Source organism: Pogona vitticeps, chromosome 1 (assembly GCF_051106095.1).
Source record: "Pogona vitticeps strain Pit_001003342236 chromosome 1, PviZW2.1, whole genome shotgun sequence".
Taxonomy (NCBI): domain Eukaryota; kingdom Metazoa; phylum Chordata; class Lepidosauria; order Squamata; family Agamidae; genus Pogona; species Pogona vitticeps.
The window spans coordinates 68,951,946-68,972,450 of NC_135783.1; the positions used below are offsets into that span (position 1 = coordinate 68,951,946).

A 20,505-nucleotide genomic window follows, 5' to 3' on the forward strand; every position below is an offset into this window, starting at 1 on the left:
TTCAATACATAATTGAATACAGGGGTTGTAGAAGACAGTCGGGGGGTTTCAGCATTGACCACTGGTATTCACAAAAATGTCTTTTACTCTATCTTGGTTCTTCACAGTAGGAATGGACAAAGCATGCTGGGTGGGGAGAATAGTAGACACACTAATAACAGCACTGTGAGGTGTGATTTGCTATTTAAAGATTATCCTGGGAGGGAATGTATGACTCTCCAAGAACTGTTCCACTGCTGCTACCCTAGCCAACAGAAGGGGATAATAGGTCAACTTCTGGAAGGCTACATATACCTCATCCCAGCTGCAGGGAGTGCTATGGGAGAGTTGTTCCATTTATATGCAGAGTCCTTTGTTGTGCTTCCTCAATATGCACATAGACGGCTGGGGCTTTCTTGACAGATATTTGGGGAAGAAATAAGTATGAGGAGCAGGTGCTTTTGATTTTGCCCAACCTTGTCATGAACTGAGAGAAGACTGTTCACATTTCCGTGCATGTGGCAGAACTGTATGAAAATTCCTGCTTCTGCTTAGAGAAACAGAACAGGCAAAGCACATCATATTCTTGGGAGGGGTCCACTGCTAGCTCTTTTTTTAAGAAAGTGATGCTCAGAGAAGTACTGTTAGTAGGTCTTGTAAAACATTTTAATTAAAACTGAAATGGTTTAGTACAGATAAGGGAAAATAGCTTTTTATCTTTCAACACACATAGCTATGCCCATCCCTCCTCCTATACATAAAGCAGCAACTCCCCGTCTTCCACCTGTTCGTTCTAGTGCATGCACAAGAGTAACAAGGATGCGACATCCTGATGCTCCAAGAGGATGACCAAGGGCAACAGCCCCACCCACACTGTTCACCTGCCACAAAAATAAGAACATTTTATTAACAGAAAATTGTTACTTTTTTTTCTTCAGTGCTCTTATGTTAAAGCTATGTTACTTATTCGGTAAGTGCCAAAGGCTAATACACAGAACGAGAATGGAAAATCTATGTCTCATGGCAATTTCCTGTTCACCCCTATGTTCTCTCCTTCAGTGGAGGAAGAGATTGTGCAACTTGCCACTCCAGGTGTCTACTACTAACTCAATGCAGAAAGGGTGTATGGCAGACGTGGGCAAAGTGCGGCCTGGGGGCCCCATACAGCCCACGAGCCACTCCTATACGGTCCGTGGACAGTTTTGAACATCAAAAACAACTTTTGGTCTAAAGTTGATCAGTTGCTTAACTTTAACATACTGCAAAAACCTCTTCAGTATTTGTGAAGATTTTATTATTAAGTAAAGTTGGTTCGGCCCCTGAACACAGTTCAGATTTTTCATGTGCCCCCCTATAGAAATTAATTGCCTATCCCTGGTGTATGGAAACATGCTAGTGGTACACTTCTGTTGTAGAGGCCTTGAGCAACATTGAAGCATTGCTTTTCTATAATCAACTTCAAGTACAGTGGTGCCCCGCATGACGATGATAATCCGTCCCATTGAAATCGCTGTTTAGCGAAATCGTCATGCAAAAACCCTTTCCCCATTGGAATGCACTGAAACCCAGTTTAATGTGTTCCAATGGGGAAGATACCTTGCCATCCAGCGAAGATCGCCCATAAGGAAGCCATTTTGCGAGCGCCGATCTGTTGTAAAAATGGCTGCCCTGCAAAGCATGGGTCCGGAAAACACAGGGCAGCCATTTTGCGAAGCTTTGATGATCACCAGAAAAAAAATTTCTTGCAAACAAACAGTTCGCGAAGCATGGACGACGTTCAGCGAAAATCCCCCATAGGAATTACTGCTTTGCGAATCACTATAGCGATCGCAAAGTCATTATTATGCAGATTCAGCATTTAGCGGGGTTGTCTTGCGAGGTATCACTGTACCATTAAAAGTGATCCAATAGCAAGCAGAAGTTTTAACAGTCTATTGTCCACTACTACTGAGCCACCCTTGAAAAAGTTGAAATACAGATGCTAGAAATCACTTTTCAAAATAATGTTGAAGGATAACTTGATGATGGTGAGATACATATTAAACTCTAAAAGGATGGTAGTAAGTTTCCCCAGTTCTCTAGAAGTGGCAATAATCGGTTTTGATTCCTGTATTTAATAACTGCCCCCTAGCAATCTGAAATTTTACCTACACATCATCAGTAAAGGGCAAGCCACACTTACCTGACATGTGTCGGCACTCTGCACATTTTTAAAAATAAATATAGCTGACGGTACAAATATGAAAGATTAATCAGGATCACAGCAGGGTAGCCTTTTCCTCCCCAACTGTGATCATGACCAGAATGACTTCCCTGAGTTTGCTGTTCCAAGTTGGAGGACATTCTCTTTGGATTCCAATTTAATTATCAAATCACTACCTGCAGCAACCAACAATTATGCTTTTTAAATAAATTTTCAAATAACACATTAAACAGATACATTTAGTATCTTTAAGTTGATCTTAACCTTTAAACTTGGGAGTCTGGCATATCTTTGGCCCTCTAAATGTTTTGGCCTATACATCCCATCAAATCCACTTGGCATGGCAATGCTAAGCAACAGAAGGCATGCCATAGGATAAACATTTGGAGGACCAGAGGCTCCACATACCCACTTAGGCAATGATGTATATTTGCCCAGGTCCATATATTTCCAGTGCTCCATTTTCTGTTTTCAGTGGAAACTATTTGTAACCCTGTCCTTCACTGCACTGGGCATTGGCTACTGTTGGATCTAGGAACAGAACACAGAATTATTTTGAATGGCTTGTTCCCCATCAGAAAAAAAAAGAACCAATGTATTGCCCATCCAATAATACTGGATGACTCCAGTATCTGAGGTAACCAGACTTTTTAAAGACATGCAGGACATACCTTTTCCGGGTTCAATTTTAGCTCTTTTATTATTGCAACACTGAGAGAAGCAAAGGCTTCATTAATTTCATACAAGTCTACATCATCCTTAGTCCAACCCGCTTTTTCAAGCTGTAGAATAATAAAAAAAGAAAATTATTTTCAAAAAGTTATTAGAAGCAGATCAGCCTCTCATGCCCTAAGGTTTTGGATATGTAACAACATAGACTACAGGGAAAGAACCAACACCAGGGGGCTGTTGGTTATGATTAGAGATGGGCACGAATTAAAAAAAATGAATCACCAAATTTGTTCAAAAGTCACCTGTCGATTTGGATTCATATGAATCAATGCCCCTGACAAATCACAAATCAACAATTTTTAGTGATTTTTTTAATTTGTTGATTTGTTGCGCTATAAAACATGCCCCAAGGTACCTAGAGGCACCAAAGTTGCAGGGAGGCTTCCTCTGCCTCTCTACAATCCCTCCAAGTGTGGTCGAGATTGGGTTTCAGATGTCCGGGTTATACACCCACAAAGAGAAGATTGAGTTTCCCCAAGCCAGCTGCTAAAGGGCACTTTCCTGGGGGAGTCACTTTGTGTGTGTATAATGTGAATGCCTGAAATCCCATCTTCACCAAATGTGGACAGATTGTAGAGAGTCAGTAGAAGCTTCTCAGTGATTTGGGTCTCTCTAGGTACCTGGGGGGGGGGGAACTTTCCTGGGGGCAACTTCATATGAGTGCATAACTCAGATATCTGAAATCCAAACTTCACCAGATGTGCAGGGCTTGTGGAGGACAGTCAAGGGAAGCTTCCCTGCAAATTTAGTGTCTCTAGCTTGGGGGTTCATTTTATAGAGTTTTTTAAAAGTCAAAAACAAACTGAGGAATCAATTCATTGGGAACAAATGAAAATATAATTTGTGATTCATCCACCTTGTTGAATCACGAATCAAAACAAATCGTATTTCTGATTCATGCCCATCTCTAGTTATGATTCTACAAGTGGAGTGTTGTCTAAACTTTACTTCTAAGACACAGCACAGACTTAAGTGGTCTTTACCTTTTACACATGTGATCTATAACAGTACTATTTAGGTCTTTCAACATTTGATCCTCAAAGAAACCTTAGTACAGGCCCTGGGCCTTTCTTCTCCCTATTACTTTCCTGTGTTGAAAATGAAAGGAGCTTGATAACCAGCCTTGCGCAGGTGTTCAGCGTGAAGGTCTGTAAGGCTGTAATGTTGGAGGATGATGATACATGCGTAAGCCCTGTTTGCCACCACCCAAAAATCAGGCAGACTTTTGCATGTACACTGTCAGCTACAGCAGTGGTTCTTAACCTTTGTTACTCGGATGCTTTTGAACTGCAACTCCCAGAAACCCCAGTCAGGACAGCTGGTGGTGAAGGCTTCTGGAAGTTGCAGTCCAAAACTCCTGAGTAACCCAAGGTTAAGAACCAATGACCTACAGAATGCAGTGGTCAGCTGAACGCCCTTCCAGTGTTTTTGTGCTCTGGAGCCCCGTCTCAGGAGTGCTTCTGCAGACTTTCATGGCGACCCTTCAACCATCTGCTTGAGCTCCAGGTAGGATGGAGGCATTACTTCACTGCAAGTCACCACCATACAGCCGCCCCAAGTAGACTCTGTCTAGACGGGCGGGGTATAAATCGATTAATAAATAAAATAAAATAAATAAAGAAATCTTTTGTTTTTATACAATAACCATCTCTTTGTCTCTTGGTGACTGTGAATGAAGTATCAAACACCCAGGTTGGCTGTTTGGCCCATCGCTCAACTCAAGAGGGGTGTGTGTGTAAAGAAAAGACCTGCTGTAAGGCTTCCAGTCTGCTAACGAGCGATGGCAGGGCTTCCCAAAGGGAAGCATCCTGACAGAAGAATTAAATAAAGCCCTTTCCCAGAGTGAAGTGGACCATGAATGAGGAGCCTAAGAGTCCCGCTGCTTTGTGAGGATTGACCCAACTTTGATCACCCGAGTCCCAAACCAGCACTTGAGCCGCTACAACACATATGTGGTTCTCAGTTGTAGGAAACCTTTATAACAACCCTCAGCAGTCAACTCAAGAGCACCATTCCCCCATTTTGCAGGGAGAGGAAAAGGGGGGTGGAATGAGGGTGCCTTGCGGCAGAGATTTTGGTGAGTTCTCTGTTTTTCAACAGGCTGTTGATACAACTGTTCTCTATTTTTATTTTGTTTTATTTGTAACATTTGCATTGCTTGGCTCTTAATAGTGTTTCTACTGGTTTTTTTTTTTTTACATTTGTTTCCAATTCCTAGACTGTTCTTTTGTGCTTCTTCTGTTGGGCTAATTATTTTGAATATTCTTCTTGGAAGGAAAGAAGGGATGGCATTTTTAAAAAAATCCTAAATACATTGAGTAACTTTTCAGGTAGTCAGGAGGACTTCACCACTCCTTGCTGTACCCACTGACTAGCAACAGTAGACCTTAGGTAGAATGGCCAAAAAGCACTCTGCCCAACGAGCATACTTTTTAAAGGCAGCAGAACCTAGCTTTTCTTGGTCCTACACTTGATGCAAAAAAAAAAAGTAAGCATAAAGTATCTTCAAGCCCTACCAATTTCCAGCTGCAAAAATTCTCGAGTCACAAACAAGGAGTTCAATTGAGTTCTGATTTGTAGTCCAGGGGTTAAGCACAGGCGGACAATCCCCAGATGTCTGGGCAGCCAGATATAACCTCTCCCTGGATCTTGAAGAGCCATACCTGCTCCCACCATCCCCACTCCAATTCAGATTTAAACTGGGGAAAGCTCAGGGGCTACCTTTGGGCCCCTCCCTGCGGTGGAAGGTTCCAGGTTCAAATATTTCTCCAGGTAGGCATGGGCAATACTTCTGTCTGGAAAGCCTCTGCCAATAAGGATAGGTAATACAAAAGCTGAACGGACCAACTGTCCACTTTGACAGAAGGCAGTTCCTTCATGAGCATCTGCCTTCATTAAGCCCTGATTTTTCCATTTTCACATACAACCCACGCATGTGACTTTCTTCATGCTCTCTCCCTGACACATGGCTCAAATCTGATTTTTTTTAAAGTCTAGATTTCCTGGATGCCCAGTTAAGACCGAGTGATCTTATTGGACCAAATCCTGCTCAGTGTACAGGTTTCATATAAGATGTATTTCGAGGAAAACAAGCAGGGTCTGACCCTGCTGCCAGTGTCCTACTCACAGCTTTTTTTATTGCTGGGACAGGAGCTATTCCCATCACGGAAGGGTCGACACCAGCTTGAGCCCAAGACACAATCCGTGCCAGAGGAGGCAGACCTCGTTTAACAGCTTCTGCTTTCTTCATGAGAATTACAACTGCAGCACCATCATTTACACCTGAAGAAAGAAGAACCACCATAATTGTTACGTTCCCTCCATGGTGAGAGCAATAGAAGCGTGGATACTTTTCACAATATGTTCATTTTCTCCAGGGGATGGGAGGAAATCTTTAGAAAGATTGCTCTCCCATTTGAATATTCGAATCAGTCATAGTGGTTTCCAATATTGGCTCCCTAGATGTCCTTGGACTACAACTCCCAGAAATCAGGGAGAGCACAGCTAGTGGAGAAGGCTTCTGGGAGTTGTGGTCCAAGAACCTCTGGGGAGTCAAGGTTGGCAAACACCAGTCTAAAGGGTTCTTCTTTCTAGAGCAAAATGGAGAAAGCAACTTGCCCAATGAAATTCCCTATCCTCTGCAGGAATACATGGAAGTCTATAAAATATTACAACATGAATCTATTTATGCTGATATTTTTGAAACATAACACTATTGTGCCTTCTGCTCCGCTGCCCTCCACCCAAAGACGTTGCCTACTCCATCATGATCCATCAGGGAATTCTTCCATCCCCATTCATTTCAACAGGGCTTGCATATGAGTAACTCCTAGTGCACTGTGCCTTAACTACTGAGCAAGAAGTAGTAACCATACAGCTCAATTCTATGTATGTTTTTCAGAAGTACTGTACGTCCCACCGAGTTCATTGAGACTTAACCCCTCTGTGTCTCTGAGTAAACATACAGAACTGAAAGGCAAAAGATTTCCAAAAGCAACTTTGGTATCACCTTGTCAGTCTGCGTGCATTTATACTAGTATCAGGAGATTACATGTCCTAACCAGAGCTTAGAAGATTTTCAACTTCCAGAATCCCCTATGCTCACTATATCAGAAATACTAATGTATTTATTATTTAATTTCTTACATTTATATCCCAACTTTTCTCCAATATACTCAAAGGCAGTGTACACAGTAGATAGTTTGCTAACTATGTACGTAACTAAAAGTAACCCCAGTATTACAGATTGAAGGAGATGACTGCCCTAGAAGTAGCATCCTATCCATTTTCATTGTTCATAACAACTGGGACCAAGAGAAATCACTTTATGCATGAGGAAAACGAGACTCTTATTTTAAAAGGCCCTGGGATTCAAAACACACATCATGTCTCGCTACTTAGGCTGGCCTCTATCTCATAAGCAGTTCTCCGGCATATTTTTGTTTGCGCTATTCGTTGCCTGCTGGACTGCCAACCTCTTGGAACACAAATAAGCCATCTTTCTCCCCAATGCCTAACTTGTACAACTCCTAATAGAAACATGTTTCGCTCTCCATTTCCTACTGTATATCTCACCTCTGAAGCCAAATCCCACTTGTGCCTTTAACTTTTATGTTTAATTTTTTTCAAAAAACAAACCTGAGGCATTTCCTGCAGTGACAGTTCCCGTCCCATCAGTCACAAAGTGGGGCCTTAGCTTTCCCACCGCTTCTAAGTTACAGCCATGGCGAGGAAACTCGTCTGTTTTAACTTCCACAGAACCTGCAAGGAAGGAAGCGCTTTAGCACCATTCATTTGACATAATTTTTTTTCTATGAAAGAATCTGATGTTTCTCGAATGCCTACCCTGTCTTTCACGTCAAAACAAGTTCAAATATGCCACTTATTTATGACCCCTTCCCCAATACACACAGAACAATAAAAAGCATAAATTCAAATCTTGGAAAAGGCAGAGTTGTTACAGATGCAGGCAACAGCTTTGCTAGCTATAAAGATATGCCACGGCCACATTCATCCCAGTTGGGGTTCACAAGGAGGGCTTCTTCCCCCGTGGGCTCCATGAATCCTGGACTCTCATGACTGTTTGAACTAGTCTTTATTACAGTGGGTGAGGAGGATGCAGAAACTGACTGGGCACCTCGTTCTTCCTGCCCCGACCACATGCAGGGAGACTTTGTTCACTCCTCTAGCCAGCCAGCCCACTCCGTGGCCTCAGTCAGGCCCAAGATCCACTGAACCAGCAGTTTCCAGTCTAGTTCTCCACACAGACCTCTGCCAATTGACGCCCTTTAAAAGGAGGGCCAGTAGGATTGGGCCAATATGGGTCCCCAAGTCCCTCCTGCCTCGGGAGACTCCATCATAGGCCCTTGTTGTGTCACTGCCTCTGCCAGCCCCTTTTGGCTTGGGTTGGCTTGGGTTGGGGCTAGCAGCCTCAGGCTTGACAGGGCAACTCTGTCTCTATGGGGCTGATCTTGGAGGGGTGAACAGTGCTGCACATCTTCCATGTCCTCTTCCTACAGCCATGTAGAATTGGACCCATTTGCCAGTCTGGAGATCCTCCAACCTCAGTGGGGGAGGCCTCTCTGAGGGTGCAAAAGATGGGAGGAAGATTTTCTGCCACGTCCGCCCACTCTTCTCACTCTGAGTCCATGTAGGGCAACAACTCCCCCTCTTTTTCCTTCTGCCCCTCCTTTAAGCCCAGCTCCAGCCAAGCCAACCCAGCCTCCACCCCATCCCTCAGAGGTGACTCATCAACCTCGGCCACCTTCCTCCCGCCTGAGAACCTCATTCTTGTTCTCCATGTCCTCCAGCTGCTCTGTTGCTGAGGTGTCCATGAAGTCCACCAGGGTGGTGGGCAGAAAGCTCACAAGGTACAGCCAGAGTGTTCCCTCTCACAAAATGTCTCAGATCTCTGTACTCTGTCTAAGAAGAAATTTGCCTTTTCAGCCCCCACCAAGGCCAAATTTGCCTTTTCAGCCCCCACCAAGGCCATAACAGGCCAACTAGCTGTTCTTCCCCATCCACTTCTGCCTGCTCCTGCGCATGCAAAAAGATACAGAAGCAAAATTATCCTCTTGTGAATACTAGGAAACAGAGCATTGTGTGCCCATTAAACAATGCTTTTCAATTATTTTTAATCTAGGTCCTCCTCTGATGAAATGTAAAAAGCCGCTGTCCCGCTTAGTAATGTTACACCCAGAACTTCAAATACCACAACAACAAATCAAACAATTTGTACATGGGGGGAGGGAGTATAGTACAATCTTTTTTTGTAGGTTTATTACAGAATAACTTAGAGGACAACAAATAAGATAAAGAAAACATACAGTGGGGTCTTGACTTGAGAACTTAATCTGTGTTGGAAGGTGGTTCTCAAGTCAAAAAGTTCTCAGGTCAAATCTGCATTTCCCATAGGAATGCATTGAAAACCATTTGATCCGTATCTGCTCTTTTCCGTCCATAGAAACTAATGGGAAGCTGCTATTCCGCCTTCGACCACTAGAGGGGGATATTTTGTTTCTTTTTTTCTTAGGTCAAGAAAGGTTCAGGGAAGGCAGGGAAAATACAGTCCAGGCAGTACCAGGCAGTCTGAAGACTGTCTCCCAATCCACTCTCTAAACGCTGGGAGGAGTGAGGAAGCAGACAGGCACCCTTTTCACTGGCCAATAGTTAACTGAAAGTTCACATTTTGCACTTTCCCTGCCTCCCACGTGGGTTTTTTTCAGTTCTTAACTCAAATCTAAGTACAGTGGTGCCCCGTATAGCGACGTTAATCTGTTCCAGGATTAACGTCGCTATACGGAAACATCGTAAAGCGAAATAAAAAAGCCCATTGAAACGCATTAAAACCCGGTTAATGCGTTCCAATGGACTAAAAACTGGCAGGGACAGGGTGGGTGGGGGATCCCGAAGGCTTCCACCCTGTCCCCGCTGCCCCGCGCTGCCTTCCCTAGCCGACATCGGACTCCCAGGAGCCCGATCCAGGCTGGGGAAAGCGGCGGGGGTGGCTGCCAGCGAAGGGGACAGGGTGGGTGGCGGGACCCCTCCACCCTCTCCCCGCCGCCCCGCGCTGCCTTCCCTAGCCGAGATCGGACTCTCAGGACCCTGATCCAGGCTGGGGAAAGCGGCGGAGGTGGCTGCCAGTGAAGGGGACAGGGTGGGTGGGGGGACCCCTCCACCCTGTCCCCGCTGCCCTGCGCTGCCAAGCCCAGGATGCCTGACAGGCATCGGGTCTCCCCACCTTCACCCTGCGGCTTGGATCCGGCTTGGATCCGACCCGCGGGGGCTACCCCGGGCATGGCTGGACTCTTGGGAGTCCAGCCATGGCAGGGCTAGCCCCCACGGGTACGATCCAAGCCGCGGGGGGAGGGTGGGAGTGCGGGGGGATCCGGATGCCTTTCAGGCATCCCGGGCTCGGATCCCACCCGCCGCCGGTTACCCAAGGCTGGGTAACCGGCGGCGGGTGGGATCCGAACCCAGGATGCCTGACAGGCATTCAATCTCCCCACCTTCCCCCCGCGGCTTGGATCGGACCCGCGGGGGCTAGCCCTGCCATGGCTGGACTCTTGGGAGTCCAGCCATGGCAGGGCTAGCCCCCGCGGGTCTGATCCAAGCCGCGGGGGGAGGGTGGGAGAGCGGGGGGATCCGGATGCCTTTCAGGCATCCCGGGCTCGGATCCCACCCGCCGCCGGTTACCCAAGGCTGGGTAACTGGCGCCGGGTGGGATCCGAGCCCAGGATGCCTGACAGGCATCGGATCCCCCCACCCTCCCCCCACGGTGGCCTCAGAAGGACCCTTCGGAAGGGTCCTTCGAAGGCCACCGCAGGCATTTTCCCCCAGCTGAGTGGCGGGAGCGCTCCTTTGGAGGCTCCCGCCGCTCAGCTGAGGGAAAATGGTGCCTATGGGGAAAACATTGCAAAGCGATTTTTCCCCATAGGCACCTTTGTTATACGATCGCAAAAGCGATGGCATTTTTGCCATCGCTATGCGAATTCGTCATTAAACGGGGCACTCGTTATACGAGGCACCACTCTATGTAAGTCAATATTTTCCTATGAGAGTGGTTCTTAAGTCAAAATGTTTTTAACTCGAGACGTTCTTAAGTCAAGACCCCACTGTAATTAAGAGTACTATTGAAGTTGTATGGCTGTGAACTAAGGAAGCAATATGGATAAATGTTCCTTCCTGACTATAATATTAAAAATACTTTTTATAAACTATACCCTTCTCTTTGAAATCCCTATATGCTACCACTGGGGCAGGCATGCTTCACTGGTTGAGAATCACTATAATTAAAGCATACTTAGGCCTCTGGACTAGAGACGCTCTTTATACTAAGCATTGCAGCAGGACCGTGGTATCTGTAGGGATCAGTCCCAAGCCCCCCCCCCCCCCCGCCGCATGTGCTGAAAACCATGGATACCAACTCTTGGTCCGTGGCTCAGTGCCAGTCTGTGGCCTTGGCAGGACCGGGCCACAGAGACAGAGCTCCCTTCCCACTGCGCACACCCTCACACACACATGGGTGCTCCACCACCACGAGCGCACCCTACCCCCCACGCCCCTTTCCCCCAACTGGTCCATGGTTCGGAAAAGGTTGAGGACCACAGCTATATACAATAGTCTCTCATTCCCTCTAGTGGCCAGTTCTAGTTATACACCTTGGAAACGCATATGGGGTGGGATATTTAATATTTTCATGCACCGGATAAGAAACATTAGGTCTAATCCCATGGATACGGCAGTCCTACCGTATTTCAGAAGCTAAAGCCAACAACATGGAGATTCAGATTTAAGTTTTTCCACTCTCTTTTTAACATAATATAAATCTGATTTTTTAAATGAATCACAGGCTAAAGAAAACAAGACAAAACTTTGGCTCAGACTAGGAACTACTTCAGCAACAGGGAACGTACAGTACAGAAGTTCCTTCTTCAGCTGGCCTACACTAGACTTGACCCTTTAAACTCAAATTCTTCTGGTGTAGGTCAAATGGTTTTATAAGCGGCCACACAAAATGGTCCCTTTCCTTTAGCACAGCTCTTAAACCCAAGCAAGGCTGAGGAGCTTAACTCTTTCCCTCCATTTAGATTATGATCATGTTTGTTTACAGACAGAGGAAAGTGGGAGGAAAACAGAAAAAACCTTTAACCACTAGGAGTTACTGTTACGTAGAGACATACCTTTCCTGGAAGGCACAAGAACCGGCACAATCTCTTTATCAAAATAACCAGCCTTCTGGGCATTTTCAGCCCTGTTCTGCGACTTTACAGCCAGTTGGTCTTGCTCTTCTCGCTTAACATGCCATTGCTTGGCTACATTTTCAGCTGAAGCAGGAAAAGAAAATATATAGTTTGTCATTTTCATCAGGATGCAATAAGTGCAACTTTATTTATTTATATTCAACAGCTAGGTTTGCTACACTACAAAAATCGGGGAAAGGCATTTCATCACAATTCACGCATTACAGAGCTAGACAATACAGCACAAGGATATCTATGCTATCACTCAACTACTGTTTGTTAACAGCTATTGTTAAAAGTAATTATCGCTACACTTTTTTCATTCCATTCCTTCTCTGATGACTAAGTACATCCTCCTCACCTACAAGCATGTCTATGATAATAAAGCAATGGACGGAGGCAACCCTCCAGACATTTCCACAAGACTTAAAATTGTTTTACACGACTGCATCTGTCGCATTGAAAACTCAACAATTCAACTCCAATATTCAGTGTTTCCCTACCCATGAGACTGCTGCATAGACATTTTTTGAAATTTATATTCCTGTTGCTTACATGCAATAGTATTGAGGGAGAATCGTGAATTCTTAGGACTGTAATAATATTTATTTATAGCTTTCCTCCAGACTCACATAAACATTCTGTTTTCAAGAATTATATGCCTTACCAGTTATGCCCATGTGGTAATGGTAAAAGGCATCTGTGAGACCATCGAGGATGATACTGTCCGCCAAGGTGGTTTCCCCCATCTTTACTCCATTCCGCATATGAATGACATGGGGTGCCTGCAAACAAGCCAATTTGACACATTTACAATTCTGAACACAATTGGGAACATGGCCTCTTCTGGAAAGCTCTTAATTACTTCATGGTTTTTCTATTCATCCTATTCACCCCAAACTAACATAGTTAGGCCAATAAATACAGATTACTAAAATTCAGAGATTCTGGAGCATCACTGTCATTTGACAATAAGAGATAACCCAACCTTGGGTAAGTAGATGTCCACTTGCTCAACAGGAAGTCTCCTCCTCCAACTGTGTTTGTTACTCACTCACTCATTCATTCCCCACTTTTTTTCTTCAAGAGGACCCAAAGCAGGTTGTAATACTAAAAACAAATAATATAAACCTGGAAAGGGAGGGGATAAACAACAAAGCAATAGACAAATAAAAACAGCCTGGCACTTATCCAGCCAGCCACTGAGAAAAAGCCTGTCTGAAGAGAAAAATCTCAGCCTGCCTACAGAAAGAGAGCAAAGAGAGAGCTGGCCTGTCCTCCCATGGGGGGGGGGGAGTTCCACAGCTTGGGAGCAGAACAGAGAATGCCCTTTCTTGTGTCCTCACCAAATGCACCTGTAAAGGTGGAAGGATAGAGAGAAAAACTTCCCTTGCTAATTTGAAAGCCAGGGCAGACTTATAAAGGAAAATATGGTATTTCATGTAGCTTGGACCCAAGTCATCTGAAGTTTTGTATGTCGAAATCAGCTAACTTCCACCATGCTAGCTTGCTCCAAAAGCCACCAACCATGCGGAACACGTTTCAGGGACTGTGTATACGAGGAAAATCAATGCCACACACAATTTCCATTCTGTTCGTTCACACTGGATTACATCAAAAGATGGGGGAAAAGGAACATTTTTTGGATTAGAGCTCCCAGACTCTCACAAATAGGGGTATTTAGGAAATAGTATCATCAGAGACATGCCACTGAGTTAAATTATCTGAAGTAGATAGAATGGGACAGCTCCCTATGCTCCTCTCTTTCAGAGAGAAAAAAAGAGTATCACATGCTGGTTACTACATTTAGACAATTGTTTTTTCACAACAGCAGAAACAGTATTTAAGACTCAGAGTATATTATAGTTGCTTCAGAAAGTTGGAAAGTCTCCCTGCCCATAATATGTAGGCACATCCCACTCTCATCTCTCTTCAGATGTTCTGAAGGGGTTGATAGTATTTGCAACACTTGTCAAACCTTTCTCCAGAGAAAACCATCTGATAAAACAAATGAGTGTTGCCACTATGGAGGATTACGCCGCCTCTCACTACACACCCTCTCATTTTCAAAATCACTGCCTACATCAGAACTAAAATATCAAGCACATAACCAAATGCTCACCCTATATTAAGGAACTAACATCAGTAGTGTTCCTTCTTTATTGATGCTGTAAACACATGCCACTTTTCACTATTTATTTAGGATTTCTCTGTGCCAGCTATATCCTGCCTTTCCCCCCAATGAGCTTCTCCTCTTCTTCACTTTACCCTAACTCCAATTCTCCCCTAATTATCAGTAAAACACCCACAAGTCCTAATTCTGGACTATTATTATTTTATTATTTCCTTTATTTTTTGCACTTAAATCCCTTCCATCTAGTGGCAAACCACTACTTTGGGCAGCTTAGAAAGAAGCATATAAGACAACATCGAACACAAACCATAAAAACAAAAGTAACAAAAGCAAAATAAGAAAATAAACATTGTAAGTATAAATTAATATCACACATCATGCTAGCCACAGATGGCAACAACAGGGCAACTGAAATTTACATAACATGGGTTAAGATGCCTCTCATGTGGGGAGGGTAGACCTGAACACTCAATTAAATAGCACTGTTTTCACAACAGCTTTTCTCGATGCCATGTGTACACACGATTGTCTGAACCAGAGTGAAAGTGAGTCAACAAACAGGTTGCCATCCTACAGTGAAGGAGGCACAAGACGAAGGGCACCAGTGGGCTCCCCGCTAGCAGTATCCCTTTGGCAGGTGCTCAACCATGCCGACTCTGGATGTCAGTCCTCCTTTGGGACAGAAATTAGAGATACTTCACTGGCTCTATTCCTCTCTGGCTGACAGAACGAGAAGGTTGTATCAAGGAACTATTGTTCTGCTTTATGGCAACTGGGCTAATGAAACTCCAAAAGATTCTATTTTTCCATGTTGGGAGATTTCAAGACTTGAAAAAAAATGTCATCAATACACTGATGCCCCCCCCTACCTTTTGTAACTTCTCTAGACACAACCATAGACATTCTGTTTAAGAGTCAATCATGGACTAGAAAACGCCAATTAAATTGAAACTTAATTTAGATGAGACCAAAAGCTCCCAGTGTGGTGCAGTGGACAGAGTGATGGACTAGGACTCTGAAGAACAGGGTTTGAATCCCCACTTGCCTATGAAAACTCCCGAGGGGAGGGGGGAACCTGATAGAAACACTCCTTAAATATCTCAGTTACCTTGAAAGCCTTATTAGGGTCACTGTAAGTCAGTTCAAACTTGATGGCACAGAACAATAACAAAGCATTTGTTTGTTTGTTTATTCATTCATTCAAATTATACCCCTGCCTGTCTAGACCGAAGTCTACTCTGGGTGGCTAGTATTGGTCAGCAGGTCACTAGGATTCTGCCTGTTGCATTTCCCTTAAAGATGACGTCAGCCCTTTCTCATGATGCTGTCAGACCCAGACTTGTTATATTCTTATGATTCTCTCAAGCAACATTGATCTAAAGTGGACCCAAATGTTTTTGTCCAATGGATTTTTGACCAAACTCCCTAGAAGCAGAATAAGGCTGAAGGCCTGAGTAGCCTTTCTTAGCGACCACAGCCTCACCTTGCTCATGCTTTCCATGCCTCCAGCCACCACAATGCTGGAATCTCCGATCAGAATGGATTGAGCTCCTAAGCAGACTGCTTTCAGGCCAGAACCACATATCATTTGGCAGCTCCAAGCAGGTACGTCGTAGGGAATCCCTGCACCAACACTGGCTTGCCGAGCAGGATTCTGACCAGCACCTGCAAAAATACAGTGAATTCAGAGTACACAAGAGGCAGAGGTTCAAGTGCTAGCTGTTCACACACATGCTCCTTCCTCATTGTTCTACATCCTTTCATATAAAAATCCCAAAAAGAGACATACACAATGGGGCAATGACATTATCAATATCCAGTTCCATTTTGTAAGCTGGTAGCCAGCATTTCCTTTCAGAGCCAAACAATCCTTGTAAAAATGTATGCGTCAGTCTGCATTGCGACACCTGCATTCAGGTTGCTCAAGTGACTTTTGCAACGGATTTCTTGGGCTGGACCTAACTTGCCTTTCAGGCACATTACAACATTGCTTTGGGATAGCTTTTGTTTTGCTTTAACCTGCATGTCACAGTGGTGAAACCTCTGTAATACATTCATAAAGTTTGGGATCTGGTTTTCAGGATACCTGCCTTCATTCATACTAAGCTTCCTGAACTTCCTGATCAGAATTTGAGGCTCTGCTCTCTGGTCCTCCAACAAGAGAAGTTAGTGTGACACCTGTAAGGCACAGAGACTTTTCTGGGTGGCCCCACCACTTCTGGATGTCCCCCACCCCCAATCTGTACTGTTCCCCTTTTTCCTGGCATGAAGGAAGATTTTACATATTTTCCTCTGCCTTATGTTACTTTCAGTATATTTTGATTTTGACTCAGGTACTTATTACTGTTACTGTTTTAATTTTAATGACTTATTACTCAATTTTTTATGGTTTGATGATTCATTTTATATTTCACAGTATGTTGTAATGTGCTTTATGAGAGTTTTACTCTCACAAAATGCAAAATAATTCTATTGAGATAAAGGAGTAGGTAGAAATAGGGACTTCTTATAGTTTAGACTTTGATTTTTCACAGCAAATGTTTATTGTTTAGAACAGAGATGGAAAAGCTATGGCACACACTAGACACTATGGTCATGGAGGCAGAGCAATAAATGCCATTCCTCTGCCCTGTCTCCACAAATCAAGATCCACAGTAGAAAAGTCAACATTATTTTTACAGAAGAGGCATAAAATCCCATAAACACCTCTTCCATTACAGCAATAAATACTAAATTCCTGCCCTTTCTTGACATCCAAAATCTGCTACAGTGGACCCTCTACTTAAGGAATTAATCCGTATTGGAATGGTGGCTGCAAGTCGAAAAGTCTGTAAGTCGAATCTCCATTGACCTACAATGCACTGAAAACCGATTAATCCCATAACCAGTGGTTTTTATTCTATTTTTATTCCATTTTGGTTTTTTTCTGGTCTGTAAGTCAATTCTCTGGCTGCAAGTCGAATCTAAATTTTGCAGCCAGAGAAGTCTGTAACTCGAAAAGTCTGTAAGTCGAGCCGTCTGTAAGTCGAGGGTCCACTGTACTTAAGGCAGGTTGAGGTTAGGGCCAGGCCTGCATGTTGCAATCCAGCAAACTGTTGCAGCTTTAATATGATCAGTGCTGGAAGACAGAAAAGACTAGGTGTTTCCCATCTTGTTCTTTCTCTGGTCCCATCATTCACCTTTCCCCCTTTCTGATATGCATCACACGTAGAATCCTGTTTGTACCAAAAGACAGAAATGGAATATGACATGCTTGGGGAAGGAACTGTATCACCTCCAACAGCAGGAATATTAAGGCTTCAGTAAACATTGCCAGGTTGCATGGGGAAAAAGAAGAGAAACTGTATAATAAAGAAATATAAGGTCCTATGCACGTTATAAATGTTTACCAAATACATACCTGCAGCCAAGACTTGTCCCAATATAACTTCAGAAACATCTTTAGGATCAATTTTTGTCCTCTGCAAGGTTTCCTTAATGGCTATGGAAGCCAACTCATGGGCATGTAAACCAGACAGGGCACCGTTGAAAGATCCTGGATAAAATACAAGAAGCATTTTTAGACCACCAGAAGGTACTCTTTCATTCCACTTCTCTTTTTAATGAAGCATTCTAGAAATTTGTCTCTGAATCCCAACTGCAGCAAAACATGCACAAAATAGTGGTATTTGGTATGAGGGTCTGCTAGAACTTTAAACATCACTAATACGTTTTCTATTCAATCTTTCTCCTAGGCGGCATAATTAAGTACAAGTTGAGTAGGAAGCAGGATTCATTCAATTTAGTCAGACTTATTTCCAAAATAAGAATTAGAATGCAGAAGTTTCTAATATCCTTTTTTTTAAAAAAAAAACAAATTGATCGATTGTTTAAAAAATTCATAAACCTTGTTGATGATGCTACACTGTTTAATGAAAAAGTTTGAAAATGACATTAGTTTTTTATTCTACTACTTGATAAAATGTTAAGTTTCAGACAGATGTACCATCAAAGAAAATAATACTTTCCCAAATTCTTTCCCTTAAGGGTTCTCTTTCTTATCATTAATTAATGTATTTTTATAATTCAGTTAAGACAGACATTCTATCAAAGCACTTCAAATAATACATTCCCTAATTCCTTCCCATAAAGATTTCCCTTTTTATTCATTAATGTGTGTATTATACTTTTTATCACTCGGTTAACTTCTACAGAAAAGGGAAAAAGAAGTTAAATAGAATATTTATGTACTTTAAATGGCCCTGACAATACAGTATTTCAGAGAAAACATTTCTCCTTTCTCCCAACAGGAACATTCTACATTCTATCAACAGAAGTTACTTTCTGAACTACAGTTCACAGAATTTGTGCCAGCATGGCTGATGGGGAGTTCTGGGCATTGTAGTAAAAAACAACACTTTCCTAAGCTATCAAAGACTGCAAATATCTCTCTGCAAAATAAGAGGTAAGCAATTTGACAAAATAAACTGGCTTTGGAATCTCCTAGGGCTAAAATGGATGGTAACAAAGACTCACAAGATCTTCTCAGGCTTTGTATTTATTTCTGTGCAATATATTGTAAGAGCAGTTTCAAGGTTATTAATTAAGGAGGGAACAGATTAGAATCTGGCTTTCATGGTTCTAATACTTATCGCCTAATCAGGGCAAGAGCAACTTGTTGGTGAGATTCAATAGGCAATCACAAATGCTTTTCCACACAGTGATACTACACAACCACGTTCCAATCACTGCAAGCAACAAACAGGCAAGGGAGGAGCTTCCAGTGGCCACAGAGGATAGCAAGTTCAGCCATGCCCAGGCAGATAAGGCAAGGAGTAGAGGTGAGGAAGAGGTTACGACAGCAACAGAAGAAGTACTTGAGAGCTGGTGTTTGAAGCAACAGAACTGGAAAGAGGAGAGAAATGAAAAAGTCCTTCACAGGATCAAGAGGAAAACAGTGAAGGACTCGCAAATGGTACCCGGAATAAGACAGGGTGAGGTCACCTGATTTTAGTACCTGAGAGAAGTCGTTTCTGTTCCTCAAGAGACATCTATTTGCGGAACAACTACTGAAGCGAGTTTCATTCATAATGAACATTTTATTCAGAGTAACAAGTCCATGGAGAAAAATATAATGCTTCTTTTGTGTGAGATACCTGGATAGTCTGCCTTGACCCAAACCCCTGCTTTATGTTCCAGTTTAGGGGATGTCTTCCAGTCCAATTTAATTATAAAAAATCTCCATCTACACTATTGCATAATCTCAAAAGGAAAAATGTGATATCCAAACTGAAAGTCAGTGTGATGTAGTGGATAGCATGGCAGACAAGGACATGGGAGACCTGGGTTCAAATCCGTCTCTCTCTCTCTCTCTCTCTCTCTGTGTGTGTGTGTGTGTGTGTGTGTGTGTGAGAGAGAGAGAGAGAGAGAAATCCACACACACCCCTGCAATTTTTCTTCTACCAGAAATATACTCTCTTTATAAAGTTTGAGTCTCAACACTTCCTCAGGGGAAGATTTCCTTTTCTTGAAATATAATTCCCCGAAGTCCCCCCCCCCAACCAGGACAGCCAGCAGTCACGCCACGGTGACCGGGGAACCCTGCGAGTTGTCGTCGTCCAACACGGTTCTTTCCAAGGGGAGCCGTTCGGGCAGCAAAGATGCCCTCACGCCATCGTGCCTCAAATCACTGCTTCGCTTTCCAGGCGATGGCAAGCGTGCAACAAAGGGAAAATGCAGAATGAATGGGCCATTCGCCGGCGGAATTGTTGAGTCTTCCGCGTCGACAGAGCACAGCGGGGTGAGGGGGGGTCAATATCGTGGCGTTCGCACAGCCTCCAACTCACCAATCGGCGTCCTCGCAGCGGCAACCAACACAACGGCTACCCCTTCGGTGGTCATGATGCTTCCAGGAGGTGCAGCGCACGATCTCTGCTCCCCGGAGCTCGCGCTCGGCACTTTAAGCACCTTCTCGCGCCTCCCATGGCCCCACACTCTCCAGACCAGGCACTCGCCTTCTGATTGGCTCCACGAGTCCACTCCCTCCTGCCGGCGCGTCACTGAAGGCTCCCCTCGGGGGGGGGGGAGGTCATCACGTGACCATTAAGAGGGAAACGGGTTGGCTGCTTATGAGGAGCGGGAAGGACGCCAGGCGGTGCGCCTTGACGCCTCCAGGTGGTATTGCGGAGCCCTCGCGTTGAAGTCGATGGAGGGTCGGCTGAGGACTAGTGTCATGG

The 20,505-nt window shown here is 44.0% G+C and overlaps 1 protein-coding gene across 1 annotated transcript; it reads right to left on the bottom strand.

The window, feature by feature from the left end:
* Nucleotides 1–623: 623 nt before the first annotated feature.
* On the bottom strand, nucleotides 624–20,292 carry ACAT2 (acetyl-CoA acetyltransferase 2). Its single transcript, XM_020809334.3, has 9 exons — nucleotides 20,116–20,292; nucleotides 17,691–17,825; nucleotides 15,774–15,955; nucleotides 12,824–12,941; nucleotides 12,097–12,240; nucleotides 7,553–7,675; nucleotides 6,042–6,196; nucleotides 2,854–2,964; nucleotides 624–860 (listed from the first exon to the last, which is right to left on the bottom strand). Exons 1-9 carry the CDS (start codon nucleotides 20,168–20,170, stop codon nucleotides 693–695), a joined length of 1,191 nt encoding a protein of 396 aa, XP_020664993.3. The 5' UTR covers nucleotides 20,171–20,292; the 3' UTR covers nucleotides 624–692.
* Nucleotides 20,293–20,505: the final 213 nt, after the last annotated feature.